The sequence below is a fragment of the Enoplosus armatus genome, chromosome 4 (genome assembly GCF_043641665.1).
Source record: "Enoplosus armatus isolate fEnoArm2 chromosome 4, fEnoArm2.hap1, whole genome shotgun sequence".
Classification (NCBI taxonomy): Eukaryota; Metazoa; Chordata; class Actinopteri; order Centrarchiformes; family Enoplosidae; genus Enoplosus; species Enoplosus armatus.
The window spans coordinates 14480987-14504906 of NC_092183.1; the positions used below are offsets into that span (position 1 = coordinate 14480987).

The following is a 23920-nucleotide window of genomic DNA, read 5'->3' on the forward strand; positions in this document are numbered from 1 at the left end:
TCATCCCACCCGCTCTAATATTGTGTTTTAGTGTGTTAGTTAACGGACAACCGGAGGACTCCAGACTGACAGAGAGGGCTTATGTGGTCTTACAGAAGCAGGATTTAGGTAAGACTCCATGTCAGACTGCGGACACTGATGTGAGGCCTGTCGGTCTCATCCAGGCTCTTGTTGGGTGTTTATAGACTTCAAACTCAACACTATCTTTATTCTACAGCGACAACATGCTAATGAAATGGGAGAATTAAAACCAGTGACACCAGTTAACACAGACAGCGTGTTTATGTTTTTGTCCTCACAGTCACGCTGGGGAGTGTCCTCGCGGTGCTGCTGGTGCTGATGATCATCATGGCTGTCTGCGTCTACAAGCCGCTGTCCCGTCGGTAAAACTGGCCCGAAAATCTAAAAAGACACAGAGAGACAAACCTGCTGTCCTCCCCGGTGCAAAGACCCGGTACCGAAACCAGTTCCTGACGGCACCAGGCTGAGGGGGAAGCCGAGCTCTGCATCCACATCTATCAGTAACTGAGAAAACCCAGACTGCGCAGTCATTTGTCTCCGCAAATCAATACAAAGTTGTTCTGAGTGATCACCTTTATCCTATGATGAAACAGTTCTGTCCTGATGGGAGTGGTCTCGTCCAGGACGACAATGCCCCCATGCACAGAGCACGAGGGGTCACTGAAGGGTTTGATGAGTATGACAATGATGTGAATCATATGTTGTGGCCTTCGCAGTCACCAGATCTCAACCCAATTCAACACCTATGGGAGATTTGGGGCCACCGTGTTAGACAGCACTCTCCACCACCATCGAAACAACAGAGACTTGTAGAATCAATGGCAAGGTGCACTGAAGCTGCTCTGGTGGCACGAGGTGGCCCAACACCTTACTAAGACACTTAGTTTTTTCTTCTTTTTCTTTCATTTGATTGTTTTTATTTATTTGGACTTCACATCTAAAGGAAATGCTCAGAGTACGCGTTTCTAGTTCGCTTTTCAGGCCATGTATTTGTATTATTTGCTTATTAACTTATTAGGTCAAAAAGACTGGAGGCCTGCAACCATTAAATAAACTAAAGTGGGACTACAAAGTGAGAGAGTTGTCATTGCATCTACATCAGTTAAACCAGATTTTCATCTCTAAATGTGGAAATGTGCTCTTCAATTTGTACTGAATTTGTACTGTAGGCCTATTTGTTTTTTTTTTATTTGATTATATGAAACACAAGGACTTTAAATCTAGTTGCATTGCTTTAATCTACAGTGAAAATAGTGCTGGTGAAGGCTTCTGTGCACATTAAATCAATTGATTAAGTCAAGATTTTTCCCTAAATGAAAATCTGCTCAATATACTGAAATAAAACTGCAGGTTTATGTCTTCATTTTTTAGGACAACAAAGATAATACAGAATTAAATTAGATGGAGGCAGTTAGCCTAACTTAAAAATATTGTCCAACAGTATACTTTGATTATGCGGTATATTCAGATTGCAGACGTTATTTAGCAGCTAGCCAAACATAAAATCTCTTCACTGCAGATAAGTCATGTAAACCTTATGTAGGGTGACACTTGACCTGAATAAAGAAATCCGTTGGTTTTAAATATTAACATATTGAACTCATGATGGAAAAGTACATAAGGTTGTCTCCATTGTTATCAGCTGTGTTTTAGTAAAAAAAGCACATGAACAAAGTCACATTTAATCCTCTTGGAAATAAAGTGCTTTTATTTTATAAACAACAACAAATCGACACATTTTCTTAAAATTTTAACATTAAAAAAAAACTTTTCAGCTGGAACGGTGCGTTACAAAGATCTGCATTACATTAACCAAAGCTAGCCTTTTTAAAGTCGACTGTTCAGTCAGTTTGGAAACTTAATTAGTCGTTTTTTCAGCTGAAGCCCGACAGTCAGACACAGCAACGTACAGAGATCTTTGATAAGTGGTTGGTTGTCAGTGAAATCAACTAAGTGGTTAATGCATGTTACTCAGCATCACCCTGGTACAACTGAAACCTCTTCGTCTTGTTCTTAAGTTACAAAATGTTTTTTAAAAATCTGTTCAAAAGTTTAGTGGCACCACATAAAATCCTCACCTCCTCTTGCCCAGACAAAGCGTCGTCAGAGCAAAGCAATCCCTTGGCACATGCTGAAGAAACTAATCCTACATATGGCAGGCATGCTTGATCTTTGAGTCTGTGCTGTCTTTTCTTCTGCTCAGAGGTTTAGAGTTGTTCGTGGCAACAAAAGGCTGACAGACTGCCTTTAGGAATCGGAATAATCTCGGGCAGCACTGGTTGTCTGACTGCTTCTTATTAACTGCATGACGGCTGTGAATCCACAGACAGACTGGTCTCCGCTATTGCGTTTCTGAACTGAGGTGATGATGCTTGAAGTTGCTCAGTGACGGTTAACAAAAATACGTCCTTTCTGACCATGAAATCTGAGAAAATGTTCAATAAGAAAAAAAGAAAAAAATCAGGATAAAGGAAATTAAACCCCCATCCTTCTTGCAGCTGATTTAAAGTTCCTCTCACAGCTGCTTTTGTTTACCCATCTTTAAGTGTACATTCACAAAGTACAAGAAAAAGCATTTACTTATGATCTTTTGACTCAATTAACCCAACTCTCTGAATTAATATTGACATGGCAGATATGCACAAGTGACACCATTTTGCACCAAAGAAACATTTACCAGGCTACAATTTCTGATAGTCTCACAACTGACTAATTCCAAAGTGAAGGGAAAACGTGTAAAATTGGAACCCTGAGATTTCTGTTATTCAGCGAGCCCATGGTCCAAAACAGAGTGACTCTGTAGCAAGACTTCACGGTGAAAACACTCAAATCTGTCCCTTCAGGTCCACAGTAGCTTTCTCTTCTGCAACACCCCCCCCCCCCCCCAGTGCTCTGGACCTTAAGTGCCACATTTGAGTGCCAGCACTACATGAAGTCACCATTTTTGTTCACAGAGCCTTAATTACACTGATTTGACCCCACTCCGGACAACAATATGATCAACAGGAGAGGGTTGCTGCTGCAAGTCTGATTTCGAAAAAGAAAAGAAATAAATAAAAAGCAGAACCGACCCAAAATTATGTCAAAAAGTCCATGTATTAAGCTTGAGGATGGAGATAGAAATATATAAAGGTTCTTACCAAAAATACCTTTTGGAAAATATTGGATACCGAGAGTTTGATATTGCCTGTGCAAGAATGATCTGTTACAGAAAGAAATCTGTGGTTGCATAGATGACTACAGTGGTTAGGAAGGAAAATTGAGGTGTGATGGTTGCTTCTGGGTCTGGAAAAGTTGTATTATTATTATTCCCTCTTATTCCTTTTACTTCTCAGTGAGCGACAGCTGCAATATCCTCTCCAGCTCCTCTTCCTCCTGCTTCCTCATCCTCTCCTCTTCCACTTGAGCCCGTGCAGATAGCTCCATGGCCAGGCGGAGCTCTGAGTCGGGGCTAGAGGCGGCAGGGGAGCTGGCAGGGCTGGGGGTGTCTCCATATTCCACTAGCACCCCCTCTGGGATACTCCTGGAATGACATTGACGGGGGAAGGTGAGATCCAGCTCTGTTCTGTGGCTTTTACTGACACACACAAGAGGTGAACAGATATAAAGCGTCATCTAAATCCCTGTAGGACAAGGACCGGTCCTTTTACCACATGTAATTATGTAAGTGCAATGCCAGCAACCTTAACCCGTGTTCCTACCTGTCACTCTGGCTACTGGGCATTACATCAGTGAATTCCCCATCAGCATCATCCCAAGTCCCCTCCTACAATGACACAAACATCAGGAGCATTTAAAGGAGGCAGCAAATTGAGAAATGATAGCATGAGGAGAATGATAAGAACAGATTTAGATTTTTTTTTTGTGTTGAGCTGATTAAGTGATGATTGTTCTGACCTGGCCCGGGACTCTGCGAGACTCCAGGAGACTCTGATGGATGGCGTACTGCAAAAGCTCCTCGTCGTTGTTGGACATGGGTGTGTGTCGGCTGCCTCCTCGACGGTGGTAACTGGCAGGCACCTCAAACACCGCAGGACACACTTGAAACAGAGGCAGTGCTGGACGGATGAAGACCAAAAGAAAAGTGGTTTAAGAATCACAGACGTGTTAACTATTTTAATATGCTGTCACATTTAGTGGTTAAACTGGCTGCATTCCTACCTGCAGCTTCTTCCTCTTCCCCCAAGGATGTTGGTGTGGCTGCTGGCGTTGTGTCCGCCTCCTCTTCAGTACTGCATTTATTGACATTACCAAATGTAATCCTGGCGTTCAGCACATGAAACAGGGGGATCTCTGCAAGCGAGGAAAACACAACAGATAAGACGTAAAAACAGACTTCAGAGGGTGGATGAGACGAAAGCTTTATGTGCTTGTTTCACATTTGATAGGAATGTCACATACCTATTTTAACAGGAAATCCAGGAGGAAACTTCAGGGTTACAAAATCTCGCAGCCGTGCAAAATGGGAACTGGTCCGAGCCATGAGGTCGATAATGGGGGTCACCTGCTCCACAAGGGACAGAGGATGTTCCTCGCTCATCCACAATGTACCTTTGAACCTGCGTGACAGAAGATTAAAATAAAAATGCTGCTCAAATGTGCACACAACTTAATTTCTTGACAACGCAGCTATGGGGATTAAAGTGTGAGGTTTCTATGGCTGTAAAGCTGTGTTTCTTACTTCTGTGTTCGAATGCTCAGTTCAATGGGTCGGCCGATGTCTCTGTCCCCCAGTTCAAAGTCAGGATCAAAATATTCCTCTGGAGTGATGGCAGTGGGATTGGTGGCCGTTGCGTATTCAAGAGTCAGGTCCTACAAAGTCGAGCACTCAGATCAAATCAGCTGCCCAGTGGGAACAAAATACACCATTCTGTTGTAATTTATTTCATGCACGTCTTACCCCTTGTGCACTTATGTGCTGCTCCACAGTCCCCAGCAGAGACTCCAAGATGTTCCTTTCACCTTTGAAGAAAAAAGTCTAACTTCAGTACTCTCAGTTTCAGTCAGATGTAGGTTTGTTATTAATATGGACAAAAGTCTACCATTTACATTATATATGTATGCTGAAAATATATATAATGAAGGACAGAAACGTAATACATGAAAATTGTTCACCTACTTTTTATCCTGGCTTTCTCCTCGTCTGTAAGATGCTCTGTCCTCGTCCTGATCACCACATTTACATTGTTCACACTGAAAACCTGAGAAAACAACCACAATCTAATGTCATATGCTATCATACAAGGGCTTCACAGTCAGTAGCACTACACTGTAGTTATAATAAAAAGTAAATGTATAACTTCTGCGAACCTTTGCTTCAAATCCATTGACCACTTCAGTTTTGTCAGCTCTCCAGCCCCAAATCCCAGACTTGTTCCTGTGAAAACAAAAGCATCGTTTACTCGCAAAATCCAACATCATACCCTTCAGTTCTGAATAACTTCCATGAGCTATAGATGTGGGACATTTTAATATTATTAGTTACACAGTTCAAAATGCCCACTGTAAGAGAGGCCTATTATCCAAGACACACTATAGGACAACAGTTGTCTGTCAAATAGAACTGTGTTTGAGGAAGTTATAAAAAAGAAGATTAGCAAGATTATATGTAATCATATGCTAGAATGATACTAGATATCATCCAGAGGTTAGCGCAAATGATTAATCAGTCGAATGGAATCATTGTTTACACAGGGAGTAATGACATTAAAACAAGTATGAAAATGCCATGTTGTGTGGAGTTTGTTCTTGGCCGATCAAAGGAAGTTAGATCTATGCATGTTGTGAGAAAAAGGACAACAGAAAAAGACTCTTGCCTCTCAAAAGCAATATCCTTGGTGTCCAAGTAGGTGTTGACAATAGGAGTAGTCAACCTTTTGGCAACTTCCTGTTCAGCTGGCTGCATTGACTCTAGTGTGACATCCTCCATTTCTTGGGATATGTTGAAGCATTCAGTGTTCACTACTTCATCGTCATGGTTCACCTCCATCAACTCTGCATACGAATCTGTAAAAATGCAGGGATTGACTTAAATCATTTTACAGAAATAGTACAAATAATAGAACTCAGAAAACGTTTTTCGGTAAAATACACACACCATCTCCTCTGAAGATGTAGCTTCTACGCCCTCTGATCCATGTCATGTTTTCAAAGCCTAGAAGAGTGGCATCCACTCGCAGGCTGGCGCCACTTTTCCAAATGCGACAAACATCACTTGGACAAACCCGGGACAGAAGAGGGACTGTGAAGCAACAGCACATGAACGTCCCACAATGGAAAGAAATGTTTCAGCAACAATGCGACTCATTACAAAACCAAAACAAATGCTTCAACTAGCAAGAGGCAGGTATGTAGTTTTTCCTGTATGACCTGATGAAACCTCTTGGTTGGCAAAGATGATGTATTTTTTATGGACATTCAATTGCAGGATTTCAGTTTTAGAAAATACTTGTAGATATCTAGATATCTTCTTCTTATGCATACATTTGCTAATGGCCAGCTGGCACTAAACAGGTTAGAATGCACACACAGTCTACTTTTACTTTACACACACACACACACACACACACACACACACACGTTTACTTAGGTAACCTTTAGGGACATTACATAGACTTGCAACTTGCATTAATTTCCTGGAGACTTACTTAACCCTAACCACTACTTGCCTAACCCTGCTCTTAAACACTGTCCCAAAAATCAGCTTTTTTCCCCAATTGGGGACACGACTTACTCCAACTAGTGAATTCCCACTTCATTTCCATATAGAAGTCTGGAGACTGTGGATGAAAAGATAGACAGAGCAATTATTTCCTTTGCCAGTGAACATTTCCAGGCACACGTGCAGATGGATGACAAGACAATGGGAAGATGTATAAAGTAAAACCTCGCGGATCTTTGACAGCAGCTCAGGCACTCCTCCCAGAGCAGTGGAGGCTTTGAGGTAGTCTCTGCGTTGAAGCACTAACTGGACCATCTCTGGATCTCCGGTGCTGACTGCCTCCTGCAGCACTACACAGAGACAGACAAGTATCAACAAACCACTAAACCTTTTAAGATAACAGCATCTGTTCCCCTGGAGTGGCAACTATCCATTAAAAAACCTCAACAGTGACGGTAATAACCAAGGAAAGTGAAACTGTTTTACTGCAGTCGGAGGAGTGGATATGCATTTCACCAGAAACTCCATTAAAAGCAGACGTGTACGTTAATGTGATAAGGGCTCTAAGTGATCAAACAACCCACAAATAATCAAAGTGCATATCTGCAAGACAAGTGGAGGAAACATTCATGGTATCATAGCATCCAGTATTACTGGACTATAACTGTAACTATTAACTAACCTGTCCAATTCATGCTGTTTTCTTTAGTCACTTCAGCACCATGTCTCAGAAGGACCCTCACTGACTCCAGGTGACCCAGCGACACAGCCAGGTGCAGAGGTGTTCGACCTCTGGGATCCACAGCCTCAATCTCATTCTGAGAAAATTAAAGAGAAACCCACACATCTTTATTTGTGTAATAAAACCTAGGCAGCCGCTTAGACTAAATACAGTAGTATTGACATGTAATATTGCTCCACTTGTAACTGAGGGCCTTCATATTATAACTCATTGTCACAGTTTTACACACAGTTTTTAATTTAGGTCACCACTGATAATGATATAGGACTGCAGTAGTCAGTACACCGACAAGACCGAGCATCATGTCTGGTCTAACCCTATGAGTCATGCTACTGAGATAAATGTGTTATTACCTCAGTAGTAAAGCAGTTCTTGTGTTATCATATCTAGTCAGATAATATATTGTGTTTGAATAGCCTAAATTAACAACTGGAAACAGGCAGTCAGTCTGTGCTGGAATAAATTTTTAAGTAAACTTCCAAACCTGTTGATCGGTGAATAGCTAACGTTATGTCCTCATAGACATTTCTAACGTTATCTGTGTGTGACACTACGGAGCATCTGTCAACACGACTGGCCTACTTTAACTGGACGGCTAGGGATACTGAACAGCTCACTCCTGGCTTCATCTAGCTAGCAAGCATTAGTGTGAATCTTTGCAACATATTCAGTGTTTTACCAACCTGTGGTAACGTTATTTGTTCTTCCAGTTTCCTGTAATCATTCTCCCACACTGCGGAATGCAGGGGAAACTTCACTCTGATGTCTTCGCTAACGTTAGCCGTGGACATCTTCCTCTTTGTGGAGCCGCTCAGTGCAACGTTAGCCAGCTTCTAATCATTACAGCCATCGGAAAACTGCGATACCTACACGCTAGTTATGCCAAAATGTACGATAAATATGATCCATGCCCTTAGTATTTGACAACGACAACGTCGAGCTATCCAAACCGGTTTCCAACTTTTCTCCAAGCCTTCCCCTAAATAAAACTTTTGAACAAGGAAGTGCCAGGAGTAGTGCCCAATAATGACAGGGGTGTCCTACGTAGGAATAGGCTCACAATCTAATTACTACCATCTAATTAAGACAGCTTTCCAAAACCCTTTAAAACAGGTCTATTTTATGTGTAATACAAATTATTTCTTTGGTTGATACGCGACGGAAACATGATTTGTAAATAAAACCGTCGCCTTTAGAAAAAAACAAGATAGTCACTTCCAGTTGGACGGAACCATTCAACACATCCGCACGGGGGTTGCGAAACATTCAAACCAAAATATAATTCCTATATAAATGTGATTCTGTGTCACACTTGTATGCATTCGGTATTGTAAATAATTATTAACAACAATTCATTGACTAATCATTGTAAATGTTGTATTCAGACAATAAAGTTGTTATGCCTGTAACGTCGAAATGAGATCGGCGATTTTACGTTACGGGGAGGGACTGGATGGTTGAAAATCTGAAACTTTACCGCCAGCATACAACTGTGCAATAGATGTACATAACAACACTTGGTAGTGTTAAACTATTTTAATCACATGTGGTATTATATAACTCGTGGCGATTTACTCTATAAACGTATGCTTGCGTGGTGCCTGATGCTGATCTGCGGATACATAATTATTAGTCACAAACATGGGTCTGTTGATCTATCATGTCTCAAAGCTGACCTCAGTTGTATAATACTTGCAATTTATTGTTTTGTCATTATTTTATAAAATGACAGTAGTGATATAAATGTGCAAAGAGTGTTTTAAAAGATGGAATCCAGTAAGCGTCGTCCCACTATTGGTTGTTAAACGTACTATTTCTTTTGGACCGTGTCACGAAGGTGAATAGATCAAACTCACCTCCTTCGCATACTGGTAAGTTCTATGAGTTGCCCTCAGTTCAGTCTCTCAGGTTGTGTACCGCCTAAACCCACAGCAAACTCAACCAAGCAGTGTATTGTATTTAGATTTTATTCTTAACTGAAGTTGTAAAAACCAGGGGTTACGATTGAAATTTGCTCATTCAAGCGAAAGAGAGAAGGATGCGTTATTTCTGTGCAGGAAGTTTATTTCCTGAGAGACACTCCTCTGGGCACAATGTCCATGACACAATAGGTCACAGGCGCAGCTGCCACTGGGAATGCTCGAGCTCTGTGTAGCCCTGCTGTCTACCAGAGACTGAAGAGTAAACTACCAAACGGGCATAGGCTAGTTAGCTAATCAGGTGCTAAGTCAGCTAACTTGCAGGCAAGCAGCATTGTACGTTACCTCTGTGGGGTAACGTTATAATGGTTGTAACGCAAACGCTAGCCAAAACGAAGAGGCTAGTAACAGTTAAATGAAGTACGTTAGCAGGTCGTTGTTTGGATTGTTTTTAATTAGCTAGGTCTAGCTAACGCGGAAGGCATCCCCACAGAGTAATCAATGGTTAGCATAACGGAACGGACATAACTCTCTGCTCATTTTAAAAAGGCATTTCTTCCTGAGTAAAGGATGTCTAAACGCCTCAGAAACACTGAGCTCTGCGCTGATTGCAGTGTTCCAGGTAAGCAAACTCAGACCATCCCTGCAGTGTTTAGCTATTAGCCTTTATTTATTCGCTGACGTTTGGTCCTTCAGGCTCAGAAAGCCAAAGCCTTGCACTTCACTCTTCTGGTTTAAATCCGATTATCAGTGCTGGTCCACGCTGCTTTCTTCTTTACAGTAAGTTAGATATGCAGTGTACTGTTTAGACTGGGCAAGTTGTTAGTGTTGTTGACAGGTGACTAACATTATTGCTGCAGGGTTGAGGATGCAATTAGACCTGAAGCAGCTGTCTTTTTAACTGTTTCCATCCGGTGTTACTTACTTTAAATAATCAGGCATGCTTCTTGTATGTGTGTAAATATAATTGCGCAGTTTGTCACAGGCAACCAACAATATGTATATCTGACATAATGGGGGATATGCAGACGTTTTGCAGCAAATTTGAAATGTGATCATCCATTATGAAATCTTATCCTGGATCAGCAGGAAACTGATCTGTGAGCTCTTTGTCATGTCTGAAGTACAACTAGGATGACTGCATCATTCATAAAACGTCAGTGGGTACAGTGGTCTCCTGTCATGGTGCTTTTTGTACACCACACAACCCATGTTGACAAGATGTGACTGAACTTAACCAATTGTGTTGACGAGGAATGGTATGACGTTTTCCACCACTGATTCTAACTGTGAATGGAAACATAAGTCTGTTTTTAAAAGATTGATTGGTGAAAAGATATTGCCAAAACAATACATTTTTGGTCGCACATTTATTAGTGCTGATGAAATACTGTAGACAACTTCATCCTGTGTCCATTATATGACATCAGAGCAATACCAGCATCTTCTAACAGAGATGTGTTTGTTCTAAATAGTATTAGGGATGACGGACAAATGGAATTAAGCTTTTTACAATCAAACGTTTCTGTGAAAGCTGAACCATTAATAGTTGCATTGTCTGTGAGGTACTTGGAGAAGTCCCATTTATATAGAAGTGACGTGATGTTTTTCAGCAGGCACAGGAAGCAAAACAGGATGCTGAGTGAATTGACCGCATGCTTTCAATGCAGAAGACATTTTTTTTTCTATTGTGGCACCATAATGTATTGCAAATTTGATACTCTAAGAGTAGAATGTGAATTGTTTTTTTTTAAATGCTAACCAATATAAAAAATCCTTGCACTGGTTACTTGTCTATTGCACAATAAAAATCAAGAAAAACAATAACAAGAATGGTAAATATTCAGTATTATTCAAGCTTTAGTGCCTCGTCTCTTATCATGTCATTCAGTCTAGTTAAACCTCTCAGGTCTCTACAGCAGCTGGCCTGGATTGCCCCCCATACAACTGTTGCCAGTTGTTTGGTGTGAATATTTTTAGAGTTTCAAGATGTGGTATTAAATTTAGCAGCACTTGTTGAGGAAAGGGTAAAAGAGGCATGTCAGCACCAAGTCTCTCCTCTCTTGGTGGAGAGTAAGTTAGGAAGAGACTCTGAAAACTGGGGACCAGGTGCCAGAATCTGACCAGCAATCCCTGCAGCCGTTCCTCCTACACCTCAGCTGCTGCTAAGACGCTTACAGTCTTCACTGTCTGTCCTGTCACTGAGCCAGACACTCAATCTGCTTAACAGTTTATTGGCTATCGGAGTGTCATATGAATTAACAGTATTTTTGGTCTCAAGATGTTTGCTGTCAGAAGAGTCTCGGTACAAATAGCAGACCGCACAACTCTGTGACATTTGTATTAGCGTGGAAAATAGGTCAAGGTTAAGTAAACATATTTATTTTGGTCACAGCGTATACTGTATCTTAAAAGTGCACTCTGCCTCAAACACCATGTATTTCCTGAATGTGCAGAACTTGTTGAGCATTTGTCTCCTATTTTTAAATTTTTTTTTTACAGTGTTTTGAAAGAGGAAGCTGCTCTATTTCTCAACAATACGATTCAGGTGCTTCAACCTACAACTGCTAGTCTTCACTTCCTTTTCACACAATGCATGGCTTCTCCTAAATCTGACGTCAAAAAGGCCTTAAATGCTTATTATTATTATGTCTACCCTTGTTACCGCCCACTGGGGTTTGGCCTTTTTCTTTTCTTCCTTTCTTCTAGTTTTATTATGTTTGTCTGCATGTGGTCTGTGAGCCTCCTCGAGGCATGTTGTGATACTAAAAGGTTTAACAATGGTCTAACCTGAATTGCACAGCCTAAAACAGCATTACACTGTAGTTTTCAGCAAATGTTACTCAAACAGAAGTAAGTAGTGTATTTGTTAAAGACTATTTTCAGCCATGGTTTAATATACATTTGGTGCTCTGCTGAATATTTCCAACAGCAGGACGGTGTATGTAGGATGGACTCAAAATTAACAACAATGGCCAAGTTCAGCTAATGATAGTACAACGACTGGGCTCACTGGTGTGTTTTTAATAGTTTTTGGGTGGAGGTCTATGGCTGGCATGGAACAATAAGTTGTATCAGGCTTGGGCTACACAGACAAAGCTTGTTAATAGGGCCTGTCTGGTATTTACACCATAAGTTAGAGTTTCCAGGGGGTCCTGTCAGTGAGGAGCAGAAAGGAGAAGTTGGGTGCTAAGAACTGCAGTACAGCATGTCAGTGATTTGAATAATGATACTGACTGTGAAGAGAGGAGATGACGTGTGATACACTTGTTACTGACTCATCTTAGACTATCTCGAGATAAAGTTAGTGCAAACCTGGTACTTTTAACTACATCTTTAATCAGTCCTGATTCATCCATTAGATCACCGCGAGTGTCATGATTTTCACTTTGTGGTTTTTTTCTTCCCTCTCAGAACCTCGCTGGGCCTCGGTGAACAGGGGCGTGTTGGTTTGCGATGAGTGCTGCAGTGTCCATCGAAGTCTGGGCAGACACAGCTCCCAAGTCCGCCACCTGACACACACACCATGGCCTCCTACGCAGCTACAGGTAATAACCCCACATAGGAAAATGTGTTTGCCTGTGTAACACTACACATCTTTTTCCGTTATCCTTGCACACAATCTGTATTACTGCAGCTTTAAACTCAGCCGGCCTGTATCTTTGCTCAAGATAAATCTGTTGACAACAGCTGTACATCAGATCTCACTGAGGTGTATTGATTTTGTCCAGATATAGAAAGTGTTTGCTCAGGACGGGAACTGTTAACAGCCAGTCAGCAATTTACAGTCTGGATCAATGGGACACATTTTACAGGTTTTCTTTTTCATTTCGCTAGATGGTTCAGACGTTATACAGCAATGGTGCAAATTCAATATGGGAGCATTCCCTTCTGGACCCTGCATCTGTGATGAGTGGGAAACGCAAGGCCAACCCTCAGGACAAACTGCAGTGAGTCATTATCGCTTGAAAATAGAGCACTTTTTTTCACTAGATGGTAATTTAATACTTTTAGCCTTGTGTCACTGACTAATTAATTGCCCCTTTCTTTTTGTTTGAACCTCCATGTTTCACGTTGTTCCAAAAGCCCCAACAAATCAGAGTTTATAAAAGCCAAATATCAAATGCTGGCATTTGTCCATCGCATGCCTTGCCGGGAGGATGACAGCTCGACAGCCAAGGATTTAAGCAAGGTGAGGAGAAATGGCTGCTCACAGTGATGAGGAGAACTGAAACATGTTTTTGTTTGTTGTTAAGCTTTATCAATTCATAGTAATGGTTGTTGTTTTTTGTTTTTCAGCAACTTCACTCAAGTGTACGCACCGGGAATCTCGAGACTTGTTTGAGGCTGCTATCCCTGGGAGCACAAGCAAATTTCTTTCACCCCGTAAGAATCACCTGCTTTATTTAACATCATAATTTTCATCTTTGCATTTACATTTCTGCTGATTTTAGATCATAATGGTTTGTCATGGTATAATCAACCTCCTCTAGGAAAAAGGAAACACTCCCTTGCATGTAGCTGCAAAGGCAGGACAAGTATCTCAGGCTGAACTATTAACTGTTTATGGGGCAGATCCTGGAGCTCCTGACAGCAATGGCAAAACTCCCATTGACTATGCAAGGTTAGCTCTTTTCAATAATCTTTTAGAATTCAAACACAAGATGTTATGCTCCTGTAATTTCACCCTTTGACGTATGATTAGTGGTTTTTAACATGTGTCTTTTGTAGGGAAGCTGGCCACCATGACCTGGCAGATAGACTGGTGGAGGTTCAGTATGAACTAACTGACCGACTGGCGTTCTACCTGTGTGGGAGGAAGCCAGGTATGCAGTGAGAGAGATCTGCAATTGAAGTGTGTTTAAAAAGAAATGGGTCAACGAATATGTGCATGTGTGGTTGGAGTGAGTTTTGACTTGGAAAATAGGAGATAAAAACAACCTCTCATGGTATTTAATTAGCTGTGTTAAAACCGATTATGTGCTATTTATAAATCATGCTTTAATAGAAAGTGTTTACATTTCCCATAAGTATCGATGATGTTGTTGGCAGTCATCCAGAACCTTCTTATTGTTCCTTTCAGATCATAAAAACGGCCAGCACTTCATTGTTCCACAAATGGCTGACAGGTAAGAAAGCATAAGCTGTAAGTCAACATCGTGTAAGTCGATATTAAGTGATTTGTCTTTGAATTAACGTGTCTAAGCGAATGGGTTTTAACTTGAATCCAGCCAACAAAGCGAGCAGTCAGGCAGTTGTTTATGGTTTGCTCTGAGGCCTGTTCGGACACGCTGCTGAGATTGCTGCAGTTATCTGTGTTAGAGGCAACAGAGCCAGTGAAATAGTTGACATACCCAAAAACTTTGCTGCAAATAATTAAAATGTTATTCCAAACAACTCTAACTTTCATCTCTTAATTCCAAAACAAGCAGCCACTGTAAAACAATCACTGTGCCTTTTCTAATTTAAATGATGCATTTGATCTTTTTCATTGCTCTCTTTTGATGGATAAGGAACATGTAAGTATTACTCAGAATGAAGTGTGCATTGTGTCGACCTAACGATTCATCAGCACATGTTTCATGACAGTTATTTTCTGTTTGCAGCAGTTTAGATTTATCAGAACTGGCCAAGGCAGCAAAGAAGAAACTGCAGTCTGTAAGTATTCTTGCAGAGTCACTGTACTGAGCTCCCTTTTCTCCCCTTGCTTAACTCTGACTTGTGTTATGTGTTATGCTCATTTTCATGCAGCTCAGTAATCATTTATTCGAGGAGCTGGCCATGGATGTGTATGATGAGGTGGACAGACGAGAGACTGATGCAGGTAGAGTGTGTTGTCTTGTATCCAGAGAAGACATTTGTAGAGGCATCTGTCTTCACACTGTTGCTTCAAAACCTCCACTGGTGTTGCAGCTATACTCACACCTCTAAACAGGATACCATTGATCTCATTCTCATCCTATTACTTGTAGTGTGGCTGGCTACACAGAATCACAGCACCCTGGTGACGGAGACGACTGTGGTGCCTTTCCTTCCTGTGAATCCAGAGTATTCATCAACACGAAACCAGGCAAGTCGACTTTACAGAACTCCTGCGCTTTATTGTTTCCCTCTGCACATATCTCCTCTGGAGTTTAACTGGATACTGCTGACGTGACTTTTGTCTTTTCTTATTTAGGGACGACAGAAGCTCGCAAGGTTTAATGCACATGAATTTGCAACTCTTGTGATTGACATTTTAAGTGATGCTAAGCGCAGACAACAAGGGAATTCGATAACCAGTCCCAAAGGTCAGCATCTTATTGTTACTGTATTAAAAGACCTTACTGACACTGAAATGCAGCACAGATATACAGTAACTATTTGTGTCCCTTCATTCCAGACAATGTTGAGTTTATCCTGAAGAGTGTGGCTGTCAGGCATTGCAGTGATAGCCAGGACAATGACCAGCCCGACTACGATAGTGTGGCGTCTGATGAGGATACAGATCAAGAGCTCCCCTCGAGCAAAGGAGATAGGACCAAGGTATCGAGGCATCACTTTCACAATTGAAAAACTCTGAAGGACACAGTCTCTCTCTAGGTGCCTTTTACCGTTTTTTTTTTTTTTTTAAACCTCCTCTCTCTAACAGAGCCTGGATTCTGACGTCTCAGATGGCCCTATTACTATGCAAGAATACTTGGATGTGAAAAACGCGCTCTCTGCCTCTGAAGCCAAGATCCAGCACCTCATGAAAGCCAACAACAACCTGAGTGACGAGCTGAGGCTGATGCAGAAAAAGGTATCCACCGCGATCCACCAATAAGATCACTAACACCGGCGGCCGGACTGAGGGGGGGCCACAGTGGTCAGCAGAGCAGTGTGACTGCTCTCTGGTGTGGAGGGCCGAGCTATCTGAACAGGAATGCTCTGTTGCAAGATAAGGCTGCTGCGACACCCTGCTGGTCCGCCCTCTGTTTTGGCCAGCATGTTCAATTTCAAAGCTTGAATGTAAACTGGAGACTTTTTTTTTCTTTTTGTTTAGTTCCCCTTTTTGTAATAAATAAAGTAGAGTTAAAGCTGTCTAATGTTACTAACAAGCATGTTTTAAGAAAAAGCATGAAGTAATTGACAGTTGTTTTTAATCCTTTCATAGTACATAGTGACTAACTGAAATTGTATGTGTGTGCCTTGCTTCATCACATATACTGTGTTTACTGCATAGAATGTTTTTTTTGGATGATTTCCTTTAGCACATGTGGATTTATTGTTTGACATGTTTTTAAGTGGTGACATTTCATAGACATTTCATGGAAAGCGTACTCCTCAGCTGATACAAACCTGGAATACTGTTACTCTTTTACATCAAACTGCTTATTCATAGAGGTGACACTGTTAAGTTTGAGATCCTGCACAAATGTATGCAATACCCTTCAACTTAGAAACCTATATTTTGCTAAATCCAAAGTATTTTGGCAACAGATGTTCTAAGCATGTTACGGCTTCTTATTTTGTGAAAATGAACCCCTGTCAGTGAGGTTGAATTTTTGTCTTTCTTATGTTAAAATTGCTTTAATTTGGCTGTTTGGACGGAGCATGCACATAATTTGTCTCCCTTAATTCTGTTTGTGTTGCACACAAGAGGTCATTGTGACACTCCCCTGCAGTAGACATGCAGCAGTGTAACGTATTGTACTATTTTTGATGATGTGATCTGGTGTTGTGTTAGTTTATGGTTGAACAGATTATCAAAAAAAGGCCACACTCATGTGTTAGGCAGAAAACAGCACATGTGGCTTGTTATGACATATCGTAGTAGTCTTTCAAAAATTATCACTTCAAAGGACGTGCACACCTTATTGTGAGTGGAGTTTTCTTTCTACTTTAATTGGATCGACCGCCTTTACCAAACATCGTCAGTCTTGACCCAAACTGTTATATCCTCGACAAAATCTTCTTGATTTTGTTCGTTCTTGAATGCCTCTTATCCTCTCATAACTCTTGAGTCAATCTGTCTGAACTGTGGCTACATCTTTGACTTAAACTGCGCCTGTGTTGCTTACCTATGCAATAGTCTTTTGCTTGCTTACCACTTGCTTTGCATTTTTTAGACCAAGAGAAAATCCCTCCCAAAGCAAAAAATCATGGTTCAATAACAATCACATTGATTGTCAACTTGATGGATATTGAAGGAGAACATAATATTTATGGGAAAATTTTCTCAGTTGTGTTTCTCCAGTAAGCACCTTGTCAGCTCATAACCATAATTCATAACCATTTCTCTGTAAGTCATTGTTATTGAAGCAGCTTCAGGTAGTGGTATCCACATACTGACTGAAGCTCCTATACCATGGGAATAACAAAGATTCAAAGGGTAAATTCTCAAATTGTATAATACGATACCCACAAAGATGTGTTTTATTCCTGCCTAATGAAAGCCTTGGCAGAGTTAAATGACTTTAGCACGCTATAATATAAATATTTTGATATAAAAGTTGAAATGTAATGCTGTAAAGATAGAGAGGATCAGAACAGGGAACAAAGCTTGCTTTGCTGAGAGCACCTCTTAGTGTGTTGCTGACCGTCTCTTCCAGCTGCACTCTCTGCAAAGCGAGAACACCTCTCTCAGGCGGCAGGTCACAACCAATATCTATCAGATCCCCAGCGGTTCAGACTACCCCGACCCCTCCAGCCCCTCAGCCCTGAAACGCCGGCAGTCTGCGCGGGCCAGTCGGCCCATGTCTATGTATGAGACCGGCTCAGGCCTGAAGCCCTACCTCCCTAAAGCGGAAACTCCTTACCCAGAGGAGGGTATCCCCACCCTGCAACCCTTCCCACCTCATGTAAGTAAGACCTGTTCCCTGTTCTCCTTTGCCATTTCCTCTCCACTGCCCTGTTTCCACGACTTTCCCTCATGTCTTCACCCTGTCTGCAAACCTTTCTCTCTGCGTTTTTTAAAAAGATTGTTTTTCCTTCCTCATTTGCCACCGGGTAACTTTCTTCAGCATCAAAGACAAAGAGTCATCAAAAAGCACAATGCCATGCATTTAGACACAGCCAGTCACATCTCATCATGTTCAGATACATATTCAAAACCATTATCCTGCATATATCTGTTGTTTACTGGAGTGGTGCTTGTTTGTCAGACAAAATGTAGTGGAGATGCTGTTATTATCATAAACGTTGAAGGTTTGTACTGTGTTTTATGTTGATGAAGCATTAAAACTACCATACAAATACTCTGTGTTTTTGTAATGCATGATAATTTCACAAACTCACTTCATCTTCTCATTTGTTTGGATTCTTTCTTTGATTCAAATACAATATTTATGCAGTTAAACTTGAGCCTGTGAATCATAGTTTTCTGGTACTTTTCTCTCTCTGGATTAACTCCCAGCCTCTCTGGTCTTATTTCTTTCCCAGGACACGGAGCTCAGAAAGGAAATGGTGATGAGCTGAGGGAATAAATGTAGGAGGATGAAATGTAAAAAACAACTAAGCTCTTTTACGTTGCCTACATAGCATTGATTTATCTTAAGGTCACCCCTCTAAAATAATAGAATTGCACAGATACAGTTTTCCATTAAACTCCATTCTCTTTATACAGTATCCGATACAGAATCCACAACTGGCTTGAAGAGACAATAATCTCACTCATCTCGCTTTTTAGTCTGTGTAAACGTTTCTCTTTTAATTTAAGGAATCTTTAAAATGTGATTTGAACCCTGTCTTTAGACGGAAAGGGGCGCTTTTGTGACCACCTCTTCATCCCTCCCCTCATTTCCATCCACCCTGTCATGGTCGAAGGACGAAAGTGCTCAAACGGTTAAGTACATCCTCACTCGGCCCACATCTCGTGGGACGCAGCAAATCGGAGCCCTTTAGCATTTCTACCTCTTCCCCCTCCCTCATCTTTCTCTGTCCTCCACATGCTGCTCTTTATCTGCCCTGCTGCATGAGCCACCGCTCCGCCAGCTGCCCTCACCGCCAGATACCTATCATCCTCATTGTGCGGCTAAACAACTGGAATTGTGTGGTTTTGTGAAGGCAAAACCTCTGCCTGACCGCTGAAAGTTGAGCAGAAAGTTGTGCTTGTGATGCAGCACCTGCTGATTTGAATGCTTTCTTTCTGCGCTCCTGAAGCCTGTGTAGCAGATGACGCTGGAAAAGTTTGACTGTACAAAGTTTGTTAGCAGTGTTAGCCACCTGTAGAGTATTTTGTGAATTAGATTGTTAAATGTATATTTTATTCCTCTTGTTTTTCATTTCAAACACTCAGTACACTCACAAGAGAATTCATTTTTACTCTGTCTCTCTAACAAATGCTTGGCCATTTTGCACAGTGAGCTTCCAACAGCATGCTTTCACTTCCTCCAGTAACACACACAACATTGTGGTGATCTAGGAGCTGTTTATAGTCTAAAAAGATTTATCGTCTGTTAAGGCAGAACAAAGATTTATCTTCACATGTATGTGCTTTCCCGGGTCAAGCTCATGTGTGCTGCGTTGCATTTTGTACTGCATAGAAGAGGAGGATCTTGTTTAGGTTCTTGGACGTAGATTGAAAGGGTGTGAACTTGTTGTACAATTGGTCCTATGTGGCTTGAGTGCACGTGTTAGTCTCTGCTTCCTGTTTATAAATGAGTCTGGTAGTGAATTTGCTTTAAGTTACAGTGAACCCCATCTGGTGTGAAGACATGGCATTCCTGTTTTGCGCGATACACTTAATAGTTGTGTTGCATGTAATTTAGTTGTATTATGAACTCATCTGAACCTTGACTTCAGTCCTCAAACAATGACCCTCTGGGGTCTACTTCCCTTTGGTTTGGAGGATGAGTAAAGCCTGTGAGTCATGGTTCTGATGTAATAGTTCTAGCTACCCATCCTTACTGCAGGAGTTCAAAAGTTCTCATAAGATATTGTCACATTTAATGACGATTATAGTCGTTCAGATGATCCTGTATGATTTGTTCAGATCAATTTCAAGTAAGTCAGCATCAGTGATCATATCATACTGATGTGAATAGACTACCTGACCTCTGCATAATCTGTTTTACTAATCCTTTATTGAGTGCTTTACATTGATGACGTGCTCTTGCTTCACAGCTTTATTGGCTTGTTTCATTCAGAGTCATCTGCATCGCTTTTACTCGTTTATATTCCAATTTGTCACACGACAATTAATTAAGGGGTACATTTAAAATGTACTGTATGTTTTTGTTCTTTGTCGATGAATTTCACATGAAGCATTGAAAGTAATGTGATTGCATCTCAATGGTTTGGGGTTTATAGCGTCAGAGACGTGGGACATCTTGCACAAGACACATTATCAGTGTTTTTGCCTTCTCTCTTCCTTCTAGGCCTCGAAGTTAGAGAAGCAAAGCAGCATGCCAGAAAGTGACTATGACAACACATTCAATGACTCTGAGATGGATGATTCGGGGTAAGAGCATCACCCAGAATGATAGTTTGTACTAAGTGATGAGGGAAAGACGATAAGACAGTTTTCTGACTGCTAAATACACTTGAAAGGGTTTTCAAGTGAAATAATGTGCTGTTTTGTCATGAGAGTAAAAGCAATAAGGAGGGATTTTCTTGTGAATTGCTGCAGTTTGTGCAGGAGAGTGAGGCTGAGGAGCAGTGGCTGGCTGGGGGAGGGCAGCTCCATCCCTGAGCTGGATGATCTGGAGATGGAGTCAGACCCCACGCTTCCCAGCACAGAGGACGTCATCCGCAAAACTGAGCAGATCACCAAGAATATCCAAGAGCTGCTGCGAGCTGCTCAGGAGAACAAACATGACAGGTCAGAATCTGAAGAGAAAGGATCTTTCATAGCTTTCATTTCCTGGCTTCCATTTTAAACCCTAAGTTCCTCTTACATTCATCATTATTCTGTTATGTTTAGTCTGCTATCATTTCCCCTTTTTGTCTTGTTATCTTCACTCTTCCCCCTCATTGTACTTCCACTCTGCTCCGCTGTTATGATGTTGTTTTGGTGTCCCCATCCCTCCCCCCTGTGAGCAGACCATGTGAGCGTGAAGGTGTGCGTCGACTCAGGCACAGCCTGGGATGTTTCAGCACTCTGGTGCCCTGGGCCGAGAAGGCCCCCAGTCCCCTTCAGCCGCTCAGCCTCCGGTCCCCTGACCCCACCTCCTGGTACTCTGGCCTCTGTCCCTGCCTCCCAGGCACAGTTTTATTTTCCTCTCCCTCACACAGTTTCTGCCTCACCCTTTTTATTCTGTCTCACCTGCTAACAAGCTGCCTCTTTTTTTTTTTTTGATGTGCTACTGAACGCTTGAATGTGTTCAGTTTAAAATTTTGTGTATTGTGTGTGTTTGATGTAACAATTTTTTCAGGTTGATGTTTCTGTGTAACTATAATGTTTTAATACAATAAAAGTGCCTTACACAGTACTTACAACGCTAAAATGTCTCTTAAATAGCATGTTCTGTTGGTTGAAGTTAACCGGAAGTTGAAGATGGTAATGCACGGTGTGTTGTGAACACTATGCAGTGTCTTACTCTGTAAGCTGACTTGCATGCAAGAGTTTTTGGTTAATTGATATTTTTAATCTTCATTCTATAATTTTGAGATTTTTATGAATGTGACATCAACATGTTGAACTCATGGACAAATCTCTTCTCCTCACAGCTTCATACCCTGTTCAGAAAGAATACATGTGGCTGTAACAGAAATGGCTGCCCTCTTTCCCAAGGTTTGTTTATATTTTGCTTGGAGAGAATAGACCAGTCAGCCAGGTAGTTGTTTATTTTGAGGATATTAAAAGCAGAAATACCTGAGAAGCAAACATTTATATATTCTTGTATATACATGTTCTTATGCATGTAGACAAACCAAAGTAGGTTCTGTTCAGATTCAGTTTCTAGGCCAGCAGAGGTCAATGTGGTTCTAAAAGATCTGCACTAAACCACCTCTCTTTGCGCAAATCTGTATTAAGATATTTTGTCCTTCCTCTGCAGAAGCCACGCTCAGAGACTGTAAGAGGCTCTCTGCGCTTGTTGACCTCCAGTGCCTACCGGCTTCAGAGCGAGTGCAGGAAGGCGGTGCCTTCAGAGGGCTGCCCGGGACCGGACATGCAGCTGGTCACCCAGCAGGTCATCCAATGTGCTTATGACATTGCCAAGGCAGCCAAGCAGCTTGTCACCATCACCACAAAGGAGAATACCAACTAACAGCACTTACACGGCTGCAAAGCCATCAGCATCTCAGATTTGTTCTTATATATATTTTTAATGATTTTGTTGTTTTTTGTATTTGTGGTATATGCATGCATTGTTTTTTTAATTTATGAATAAATATTGACAATATTTAAAGCCAACTCTGAACAAAATCTGACGGTTAAGGGAAAAAGTCAGAAACTTTACTTTGGTATACTCAGCTGTTATGATAGCACAATTTCTCTTGAGGTAAAATAATAACGTCCACAAATCCTGTTAAGACCAGATGCAGCAGCTAGCAGGCCTGGGAACTGTAATGGTTTCTAGATAACTCTTTCACAATTAGAGTAAGACTCAACTCTTAGTTACAAATAATCTTTAATCAATCCATAATGTAAATGCCTTTTTACTGAGAGAAGGAATTAAGCACAGTGCAGTAAATTGACATGATAATGTTGGTTAATGATATCAGTCCAAAGCCTACATGGATGCTGAAAAGCCATAAATGAGTCGTGAATCCACTGTCATTGAATGCTATCGCTAACACTCTTATAGCTAAAGGAGCTTCCTCTCATTAATTGCACTGTGCAAGCAACATCATGCTGTAAAGTTTAATCTTCAGAAAACAAACTGACCATTTAGTTAACTTCCATTAAATGTTAGTAACTTGCATTCATGCACACTTTGTAGCTCTGCAATACTAACGTTTGTTGCTTCAAAAAAGCTATTTATATGGTTTGTCCCCTGTCCAAGTGTAATCCAGTCTGCAGTGCACTTATTGCAGCTATTTGTGTATGCCCATTTGTCAGTGAATGCAAATAATGTTTGTTCAGGGGGCCAAGTTATATTCTTCACCAGCACCAAGATGATGTTGTATTAAGTTCAAATGATTTGGTGTGTCTCCAACAGGCTCCACACTACATTGTATTCTGCGGTCTTTTGTGCCATTGCAGTGTTGGTGATGTTGTTCAGAGCTAATAGCCATACTGTGTGTATGTCGTCCATGTGTTTTGTGCTCTGTTCCGTTGCTGCTAGTTTTGTATTTAATGTGCAACATATGGGATAGAACTCTAGACGTCTCCTGTATAACTGTGCAACCCAACGTTCATCCTCAACCAAGTGTTTCAGAGTTTGTTGTCATTTTGAAATCTGATCAAGGTAATGTCCCTCTCTGTACCTGAATGGAGTGCAGGGATGTATGTGACGCAGCTGTTAAGTTGCACTTTGGAAAAATAATTATTTTCTAAATAAACTTAATTTATAACTATAGCCTGTTGTGGTTTGCCAGATTTTTGTTGCCTTAACACAAAATACTGAATTGATTTTATTGGAACAGTTTTATTAAAAACAGTATACAAATCCAGGATAGAAAATATAAAGCCCTAAAAGTGCAAAAATCAATTATTTTCTAAATATGCAA

At 41.1% G+C, this 23920-nt stretch overlaps 2 protein-coding genes across 8 annotated transcripts; one reads left to right on the plus strand and one right to left on the minus strand.

Moving 5' to 3' along the window:
* Window positions 1–1696: 1696 nt before the first annotated feature.
* On the minus strand, window positions 1697–8567 carry ankrd13a (ankyrin repeat domain 13A). The gene is made up of 15 exons (XM_070904882.1): window positions 8108–8567; window positions 7365–7500; window positions 6908–7032; window positions 6755–6800; window positions 6119–6262; window positions 5838–6027; window positions 5332–5398; window positions 5141–5222; window positions 4922–4983; window positions 4703–4833; window positions 4423–4580; window positions 4183–4314; window positions 3919–4079; window positions 3723–3787; window positions 1697–3544 (listed from the first exon to the last, which is right to left on the minus strand). Exons 1-15 carry the CDS (start codon window positions 8213–8215, stop codon window positions 3346–3348), a joined length of 1806 nt encoding a protein of 601 aa, XP_070760983.1. The 5' UTR covers window positions 8216–8567; the 3' UTR covers window positions 1697–3345.
* git2a (G protein-coupled receptor kinase interacting ArfGAP 2a) lies at window positions 7424–23769 on the plus strand. Of its 7 annotated transcripts, XM_070904880.1 has the most exons (21): window positions 7424–7434; window positions 9913–9965; window positions 12758–12891; window positions 13181–13293; window positions 13430–13535; window positions 13643–13729; window positions 13837–13967; window positions 14075–14169; window positions 14427–14472; window positions 14950–15001; window positions 15095–15167; window positions 15316–15413; window positions 15522–15633; window positions 15726–15868; window positions 15975–16124; window positions 17917–18165; window positions 20683–20765; window positions 20934–21125; window positions 21344–21478; window positions 21974–22037; window positions 22303–23769. In XM_070904880.1, exons 2-21 carry the CDS (start codon window positions 9914–9916, stop codon window positions 22513–22515), a joined length of 2328 nt encoding a protein of 775 aa, XP_070760981.1. In that variant the 5' UTR covers window positions 7424–7434; window position 9913; the 3' UTR covers window positions 22516–23769. The 7 variants fall into 7 exon arrangements, with proteins under 7 accessions (XP_070760981.1, XP_070760982.1, XP_070760975.1 ...); XM_070904881.1 differs by lacking the exon at window positions 21344–21478; XM_070904874.1 differs by lacking the exons at window positions 7424–7434; window positions 21344–21478 and adding an exon at window positions 19058–19147 and having other exon boundaries at window positions 9914–9965.
* The last annotated feature ends 151 nt before the right edge of the window (window positions 23770–23920 follow it).